Source organism: Carcharodon carcharias, chromosome 20, assembly GCF_017639515.1.
Source record: "Carcharodon carcharias isolate sCarCar2 chromosome 20, sCarCar2.pri, whole genome shotgun sequence".
Lineage (NCBI taxonomy): Eukaryota > Metazoa > Chordata > Chondrichthyes > Lamniformes > Lamnidae > Carcharodon > Carcharodon carcharias.
Genome location: NC_054486.1, coordinates 81,764,609 through 81,774,180, shown reverse-complemented (window position 1 = coordinate 81,774,180; position 9,572 = coordinate 81,764,609). Strand labels below are relative to the sequence as shown.

Sequence of the window (9,572 nt, the reverse complement as noted above, 5' to 3'; positions counted from 1 at the left end):
AGTTGCTTAATTATTTGAAAAGCCATTGGGAAAGTTTCAAGTGAAGCTGTGTTTTTGAAAACAAAAGAGGCTGATGACAAGAGTCTGCCACTTACAGACCTGGTGTAGGTTCTTAGTTTTTTTTAAAAGTTTTATAAACTTTCGGATATGCATTGATATGGATGACTTATTTTTGGCATGTGTTCATTTATCAAAAAGAAATGAGTGCCCAGGCAAGATGGGCTGAATGGCCTCCTCCTGTGCTAATCATTCTAGGATACAGCTGCTGGCATAACCTGGCAGAAATTGCAAACATTGTCAGACATAAGATCCTGGAATTTTAGGTATAACACCACAGTAAGTCTGAACATAAAAATTCTAGATCAGATTACGGTTAATGCGCAGGGGGGGGTGGTAGTTAAATATTTAAAGTTAGTCCTCGCTGAACAAATATTGTATAGGCTTGGTGCAAATGCAAAACTTGTACTAGATCAATGATAAACATGCAGTATAGTAGGCATTAATTTTTTTGCCCCACAATTTTCTCCAAATGGTCTGAATAATGTCTATCAGCTGCCACTAACCCCTTCACATGGCTGCTCTTGTCCAAGCATAATAATGCAAACTCATCCGCACTTTCCTCCTGGGGTAACTGGATAATAAACATGGGCTGCTTTATTCTCTAAAGCTCAGGCATCATAGCCAATTGCAGTGAACCCAGCACAAATGTTACATAAAAGACTGGCAGATCTTAGCTGCTTGCATGATTATACTGTGCTATAATGTAATTCAATTTAACACCACACATTGTTTAAAAAAATACAATTCGTGGACATCAAAAAATATCTGCAGTGGCTCCAGAACGTATTTATTTTGTTTAGAATGTGAACAATTTTCGTGTTGTCACAAGCATCACCGTGTTCTGAAGTGCAAGAATTAAAGTAATCAGCAAAGAAAATTATCGGCTGTATTTTACTCTCCAGCATCGTATGTAATCATGTTCAGCACTTGAAATTCAGTGTTTTATACAAATGCACAATTGCGTTCATAAGTTGAATATTTTTATAATTAACAAGATTGTTTTACTGAAAGATCTTTCTGAACAATAATGGACAATTCAAAGGCAGCATTTTGAAGCGTGAAGATATTGCATTTAATTACTCAATATCCACAAGCTCAACTTCAAAAATTAGTTTAGCATTTGGTGGAATCCTGTTATGCAGTTAAGGAAAATCAGTAAATAGCAAAATTCAAAAGCAATTTTTTCAATAAGTTATCAATCACTTAGTAAAATAAAACTTATTTTATATCTTATGTATCTTACCATTGCCTGGTATAAAAATTCTGATGGGTAAACTGATATTGCAAACCTATAAAAGTTCTTCGTCTCAAAATGCTGTAGCTCTATCACTTAACTTCAGTCAATGGTCACATGTAATAGTTTGAAATAAGAATGTCTCCAAAATATTGGGAATATTTCCAAAAAATGAAGTAATATATAGCAGCAAATCCCACAATCCTTTGGTAGTTCCAGTGAACAAGGTTGGGAGGTTCGTATGCTTCATGTGTTTCTTACTTAATGTCAATATCCACGAGTATGCTCCTCCATAAACTCCAAATATTACAGAGTACATGATTGTTATTTCTATGCAGAAAAATCTTCCCATAAGAACTCAACATATATTCTCTGAAGGAAATAATCTCACTGGTGTATCATTTAGTAAAATCAATCACAATTATATTGTTAAACATTTAGATAAATTCTTTATATAGAATTACCAAAGCTGAGCTCCTGCCCTATCTACAACATTTTAAAAATACTTTCACCAAGCTATCATACAGAAAAGGATACTTGGCTTCTGGCTTCCCTTTCTTACCATATCCCCAATCAGATTCAATCTGTAGCCGAGCCTTTTCTCCTTTGCTCATAGTCAGAAGCGCTTCATCCCACTGTAGAGAAAAAAAATTAATGGTAAATGAAAGGCAGCAAACACAGGTCATTAAAAACGTAAACTTCTTTCTTGGCCTAAAGGCCAACATTGGTAAAGATAATACTCAATACAGACCATAAGGGCTTAGTATCATAATTGATCTTTCCTGAGTTGGCTGATTTCAAATCCAGCTAGCTTGCTATAATTGGTCTCATTGTCCCTGAGAAATGGAGGCAGGGAAATTGCAATCAAGATTTCAGTTACTGATTGTATTCCATTAATTCTTCTGTAAAGTACAAATGTTTGACCACTGAGTGACAGGATCAGACGTTATAATCTCCTTTATGGTCAATTTGCTTGCAAAAATTAAAGAACGGTCACTTAACAGAGGGCTGCCAGTGCCCATTAATTGAACGCTACAGGAGGTGATAAGAGTGGAAAATAAAAACAGGAAAATACCAATATAAAAACAATTTTGTTAAAGATAAATACACACCCTGTCAGCTCTATAAATTATGCCTTACCCCTCGGATAACTTTTCCAATTCCTACTTTAAAGCTCAGAGGCTTTGTTGCCTTTTTCTTTTTTGAACCTGTAAACAGAAATTCCATTAATAATTTAAAGGTTAATTCTCTTAAAGTTATTTTACCTATTATAATTTATTCTATATTTAGCATTCTCTGTGCCATATTCGAGTGGGTCTTTTTCATCCACTTAAGCAAGACAACAAGGCCTGTTAATAGCTATCAGCAGCAATGGAATTATACTTATGCTCAAATCGCTACTTTCAGCAGAGATGGGGAAGAGACAAGCTTTCAAAACACACTTTTTTAAACCAAGGATCATCAACTGAAACTACTTGGGACTTTTAAAAAATCTTTAAGTGCATTCTATATGCAATAAGTAAAAATAAAGTGAAAATAATATTGTATTTTAGTCAGAGTAATTTATGGTACAGGAGGCAGCCACTGAGTACATACCAGCTCCCACAGAATAATCCAAACAGTCCCACTCCCCTGCTCAATCCCCAAAGCCCTCCAAGTTTTTTCCTTTTGAAATCATTAATTGTTTCTCCATCCAGCATCCTTGTGGGTAGCGAGTTCCAGATCATTACAACTCACTGTATTAAAAAATTTCTGTTCACATTCCCCTTGCATCCTGTGCCCAAAATCTTAAATGTGTCTCCTTGTCCTTGTACTATTAGCTAATGGCAAGAGTTTTTCCTGGTGTACCTAAACTTGCCATAATCTTCTGCGCCTCTATCAAACCTACCTTCCATCTCCTTTGCTCAAAGAACAACTCCAGCCTTTCCAACCTAACCTTGTAACTAAAACTCCCCCTACCCTAGAACTATTTTGGTTATTCTCCTCTGCACCCTCTCAAGAATCCACATATTTTTCCTAAAGTGTGGTGACCAGAACTGGATGAAATATTCCAGTTGGAGCCTAACCAAAACTTTAACAGTTCAGCATAATTTCCATGCTTTTGTCAATGTCTCTATGAAGCCCAAGATCCCATTTGCTTTGCTAACCACACTCTCAATATGTCCTACCAATTTCAAAATTTGCATTCGATATATGCTTTTGTAATAATTCCTTAGTTGTTTTGTCCTTTTTAGAAATCAAGATCTGGCTTAATTTATCAATCACAATTTAAAAAGACTAACAGATGCAAAGATAATTCACCAAAAGAAAACAGTGTGTCATGAACTAACAGGATGCAGGTTGTGTCCATGCTTGCTACATACCGAGTGAAGTTAATAGTGTCAACGGGCCATCAGGGAAAGACAAAACACTTTCCGCTAGGGAGCAACAACAACAAAAAGAAATGGAATCAGGAAAGAGTGTCAAATGCACCACTCTTAAGGCTCCACTGTATCCAAGAAATGGAAGATTTCATAGATGCGGATCTAAAAAACTTCAGTTGTACAAAAACCATCTAATGAGGTGAAAACAGCAGCTTATTGAAGTATCTCACTGAAAAATAAGGATGTTGAATGTTAGTCACTCCTCACATTTTCTTGTTTTTGAAGCTCTTTAGGAAGAAATATAAAAGACTTGGCCCCTTCATTGAAGACTGGAGTAGGAGTTTAAAGAATGGAACTTTTCTTAAAAAAGGGAAAATAGTATTGCATTTGAAAAGAGAATAAGAATAGGAGAATTTCCTGCTCTCAATGGTTTCAGCTGAAGAATAATTGAAAACCTCCCAATATTACATAAACTCTGGTTAGATTACTCCATTGTAAGATCTAAGAGTCCTGTATGGTTTTATCTGCACTTACAATTAAATATGTGACAAGTTTACTCAATTTTAAAAAAACACAAAAGTATTCTTGCAATGTATGGATGTGAATGAGTTTCGAATAAGAGGCAACATCATATTTTATAAACGTGTTCATACTCTGAATTATTTTCTCTAATTTATAAAACACCTCTGGACTATAAGATTCTTACTAGAAGCAACATTTGTGTCAAACACAGTTCCATCTTCTAATGTTCCTGTATACCAACAGTGCACAGTGTCACCCTTCTTGGGAAAGTTGGTTTTGTCTCCTTTTTGCAACACGGATTTGGTATATTTTGGTGGTTCCTAGAATTGATCACAAGATGTTGAAATTTATTTAACTCAAATCAGTAATATTTCAAACAAGCAGAAGTGAAATAAAATAAAACCAACATCTAATGCCGAGCTTTTGGAAACAATGGCCCAGAATTTTCTCAAAAAAATGCAGCTTGTCAATGATGCACACTTCTATTAATGTGCAATTCATCCAGCAACTTGCAATGTGGAAAAGATATTCTGTGAAGCACCATAAATTGCTGGCTAGTTTATGCAGCTCAGCCATTAGCCTTCAGGGAATAGTATCTCACCTTTAACCTTCCTGTGATTTTCATGAAAATTAAGCTTAATAATTAAAAACATAAGTCCCATTTAATAGTGTGATAATTGTTCACAACTGCCAATCAACCTCGCTCGCCTAAAAAGTGAAAATTTAAAAGTATGGAGCTTCATTCCTTCAGATTGTAAACTATTGGGAGATTTTAAAAAGTCATAATTTAAAAATAATCTTTTATTGTCTTTTTTTTCTCCTAATCTAATCTGCCTTTCTCTCTCCATTGCTGTTTCTATACCTGATTTGACATTTAATTCATCCGTTGTAATTCACCTTCCTTCTCAGTTCTTCTCACTTAACTTCCAATTTTTTTAAAGTTAAGGAGGTGTACTATTTGTCCTATTGTTCACCAAGGTCCCATATGCTCTTTTGCCTCCTGTTGTCAACTTGCACCCCCATCAACTTTGTGGATAAAAAATTCTGAAACTTAAATGTACACCAACAAATTTAACAGGGCATTCCATGAGATGGCCCACTCCAGCAAAATCTGGACCATTGAATTGCGTCATATTCCAGACTCCAGCAAAATCTGGGCCATTGAATTGCGTCATATTCCAGAAGCATTTCCATAAATAAAATTGGATACATCATTGTAACAGAATTACTTTACACATTTTTATTCTATAATGCTTACTCTTTAAAAACTAAGGATTTTCTGATTTAGCGTACTAACCTCATTTACAGTCATTTCAGGTTTCTTGGACTTTGTTTTATCTTGAGCAGACCCTAACTTCACATCTTTAAGTTGCTGAGTGACTTTCTCCACACATTCAGTGCCTTTAAACCTCTGCAGGTCAACAAACAATAGTTTATTTTTAAATAAAAAATATAGGCCACAATTACCACCAAAACTAAGAATTTGTGATTTTATTTTGTCAATGCAAATATAGTGAAAGTTGATGTAAATATTCATACTGTGTTCAATTTGGCATGGTTTAATGGACAATTACTGGCCTACTGTAGAAGAGTGATTGTGCTTACAGCTCAGGACTCTCCTCCAAGCAGCAGACAGGAACATATGATAAACTTTTGAAGCCTTTAAGCATTGCATTCAACTGTCATTCATCTCATTACAATTTGAGAGATCTTGCAGTGTGTGAAATTGCTGACTTTTGGAGAAGACATCAAACGCATGTGCTCTGAGGTGAATGTAAAAGATCCCCAGTTCTATTCAATGAAGGGGAGTGGGTTCCATTAGTGTTGTGGCTAGCATATGTCCCTCAATCAATAAGCACACAAATTATCTGATAATTTATTTTACTGTTGTTTGTGGACCCTAGCTGTGCATCATAAAGTCAGAAGTGGGGATGTTCGCTAATGATTGCACAATGTTCAACACCATTCACGACTCCTCAGATATTGAAGAAATCCATGTCCAAATTCAGCAAGACCTGGACAATATCCAGGTTTAGGCTGAAAAGTAGCAAATAACATTCATGTCACACAAGTGTCAGGCAATGACCATCTCCAACAAGAGGGAATCTAACCATCGCCCCTTGACATTCAACGGCATTACCATCACTGAAAACCCACATTCAACATCCGGGGAGTTACCATTGACCAGAAACTGAACTGGACTAGCCATATAAACACTGTGGCTCCAAAAGCAGGTAAGAGGCTAGGAATCCTGCAACAAGTAACTCACCTTCTGACTCACCAAAGCCTGTCCACCATCTAAAAGGCACAAGTCAGGAGTGTGATGGAATACTCCCCACTTGCCTGGACAAATGCATCTCCCAACAACACTCAAGAAGCTTGACACTATCCAGGACAAAGCAGCCCACTTGATTGGCATCACATCCACAAATATTCACTCCTCCCACCACTGACGCACAGTAGCAGCAGTGTGTACCATCTACAAGATGCACTGCAGGAATTCACCAAGGGTCTTTAGACGCCACCTTCCAACCCACAACCACTATCATCTAGAAGGACAAGGGCAGTAGATAGATGGGAACATCACCACCTGGAAGCTTCCCTCCAAGTCACTCACCATCCTGACTTTGAAGTATATCGCCATTCCTTCTCTGTCGCTGGGTCAAAATCCTGGAACTCCCTAACAGCACTGTGGGTATACATACACCACATGGACGGCAGCAGTTCAAGAAAGCAGCTCATCGCCACCTTCTCAAGGGCAGCTAGGGATTGGCAAAAAATGCTGGCTCAGCCAGTGAAGCCCACATTCCATGAACGAATTAAAAAAAGGTTGACTGCTTCATTTCTCTGCATCACAACAGACTACACTTCAAAAATACTTGATTGGTTGTGAAGCACTTTGAGATGTCTTGAGGTTGTGAAAAGTGCTATATAAATGCCAGCTCTTTCTTTAACAGTCATTCACTGTAATTGAATGTTTTTTGAGAGCAGTTATAAAACGTAATAGAAATGCAACTATATTTCTTTGTCTTCCAATTATTCCGAATTTCTTTCATCCTATCGATGTTTGTGGTACACAGTTATTATAGAATGTTTGTCATGTTGCTATTTACTATTTTCATGGTCTAGATGTTGATGGAATGATGTGCAAGTTTTCAGATCGTGCCAAGATATGGGAGAGTCAGAAGTGCATAGAAACTAGGAGCAGGAGGCCTTTCGGCCCTTCGAGCCTGCTCCACCATTCATTATGAACATGGCTGATCATCCAACTCAATAGCCTGCTCCTGCTTTCTCCCCATACCCTCTGATCCCTTTTGCCCCAAGAGCTATATCTAACTACCTCTTGAAAACATACAATGTTTTGGTCTCAACTACTTTGTGGTAACGAATTCCACAGGCTCACCACTCTCCGGGTGAAGAAATTTCTCCTCATCTCAGTCCTAAATGGTGTACCCCATATCCTGAGATTGTGACCCCTGGTTCTGGACTCCCCCACCATCAGGAATATCCTTCCTGTATATGAAGCTCACCTCGCCAGCGGATTGTGCTGGAAGATTGGAGCAGTGACTAGCAAATTATGCTTACCTTGGAAAAATGCATGTGGCAGGACAAATGCATACATATATCTTTCAGGGAAAAAGTATCAAAACATCTGGAGAAAGAGATCAAGGAGTTCTGATGCATAGATCTGTAAAGGTTTATCTTCAATGTCATAAAGCAATAGCTAGACTGAGTAGGGCATCAGAGAGTGTTTACAGGACAATTCACTATAAGGCAATTGTGGATATTATTAAGGCTCTCCAAACGGTGCAGAGGAGGGCCACTAATTCTAAGTCCAAAGCATTTTAGTTACCGAGATAGACTCAAAGAGCTGGTCTTGATGCCTTTAAAGAAGCACAGAATTAAGTTTTTGTTTCTTTGTTGCTTTATCACTGCTTTAATGCTATGTTCCTTTATTACAACTATTCCCACTCTCTTTGCCTTTTGTTTCATGATAGCTTTGGAACTTAATCTCCCTGCCTTCGAACCTATCCCTGATCCCTTCATGTGTATGTATTGTGATGTTCAAGACATCACAATTATATGGAACAGGTCGGATGGATGAACACATGTCTTTTCCTATCTCATTTTTGTATGTCCACTTACATCAGTAATTGAACTCAAAAATAATTCATTGGACAAAGTGCTTTTAAGACCTATCACCATAAGATGTGACATAAATGCAAATGTTAAATCAATTTCCTGGCTTGCAAACCAGGAATTCACCATTATCAAAAACTTGTTTGAAGCAATAATCTAACATGCTCTACTAATAAAAATGGTTGAAATTATACCATTGTGTGCACTAGGCATTTAAAAGACTTAAAAATTCTATAATTGCATCCAATGATAAGCACAATTCCTCACCTTAGTTTCAAAAAGTTGGTTGTAGGCAACTATTAGTTGATCTTTCTTTGCAGTCTTGGCAACATTCTTGATGTTTCCCATTAACTTATGTTCACCAAGAAACTAATTTAAAAAAGAAAACATATTAAATACCACTGTCAAAGGAATAGAATATATAATACAATAGCCAGCTTCTGATATTCTAAAGCTAACTTTATCAAAAGCCTGCCCTCTTTACATTTAAATTAGCAACCAATTTTATACTTGATTTTTTTTTGCATTGTGATTTTTTTTTTGCCAGGTTTATGCATTTAAAATGATTCATATTCATAAAATATGAATACAGCATTTAACATAAGACACTTTGTGGCTTTAGACCCTAACACATGAAGCTTTGGATGACGGGGTTTGTAATAAAAGCGATTAGCACTGATTCTGCCGCTTAGCAGGTTTTGCAAACCCATCAGGCGAGAAGGCCAAGCCACATGTCCGTGTTACCGAGGGGCAGGAGTAGGCTCCCCGGACTAGCGGCAACGCTGCTCCCGGGACAAGCGCTGCCCAGCCTGGTAAGGCCAGGGGAAACCCTCTGCCCGGAACCCCTCTCTCACCAGCTCCGAGGCGCTCTGCTGCATGAACTGGATAATCTCCTTTTTAGCCACATCGTCGCTCCTCAACTGCTCTTCGGTCCACTGCCTTGCTGGCTCGGCGGCCATGACCGTCCCTTGTCTACCCGCCTCCCGGGGAAGCCACACCGCCGCCCAGCGGCCACCGATAGGACCTATTCACAACCGCCATCTTGGAAATTACACCGCAGAGCATTGTGGTCTGACCCAGTGCCAGTAGAATCCCAGTCGCAGCCAACAGGAGACAAAACAGACAACAAAGATCATTGTTGACACTTTACTATTATAACGTACAGTTCTGAAGGAACCACGATGCAGTCTCTTACCAATTTGCACACAAGAAAACGATGGTCCTACAAAGGCAGTGATAGCAGCAGTGAGGTC

General features: G+C 38.0%; 1 protein-coding gene across 1 annotated transcript; it reads right to left on the bottom strand.

The window, feature by feature from the left end:
- Window positions 1–822: 822 nt before the first annotated feature.
- Window positions 823–9,352, bottom strand: fkbp3 (FKBP prolyl isomerase 3). The gene is made up of 7 exons (XM_041214012.1): window positions 9,174–9,352; window positions 8,587–8,688; window positions 5,477–5,590; window positions 4,364–4,499; window positions 2,435–2,502; window positions 1,832–1,929; window positions 823–1,191 (listed from the first exon to the last, which is right to left on the bottom strand). The coding sequence occupies exons 1-7, from the start codon at window positions 9,276–9,278 to the stop codon at window positions 1,137–1,139; spliced, it is 678 nt and encodes a 225-aa protein (XP_041069946.1). The 5' UTR covers window positions 9,279–9,352; the 3' UTR covers window positions 823–1,136.
- Window positions 9,353–9,572: the final 220 nt, after the last annotated feature.

Bases quoted from the DNA above. Each gene is read 5' to 3' on its own strand.
- fkbp3 (XM_041214012.1), bottom strand. From the start codon at position 9,278: ATGGCCGCCGAGCCAGCAAGGCAGTGGACCGAAGAGCAGTTGAGGAGC. The intron at 8,689-9,173 runs GTGAGAGAGGGG...TTTTTAAATTAG, and splicing joins AGCAGAGCGCCTCGGAGCTG to TTTCTTGGTGAACATAAGTT. The intron at 2,503-4,363 runs GTAAGAATCTTA...TTCTGTTTACAG, and splicing joins TGACACAAATGTTGCTTCTA to GTTCAAAAAAGAAAAAGGCA.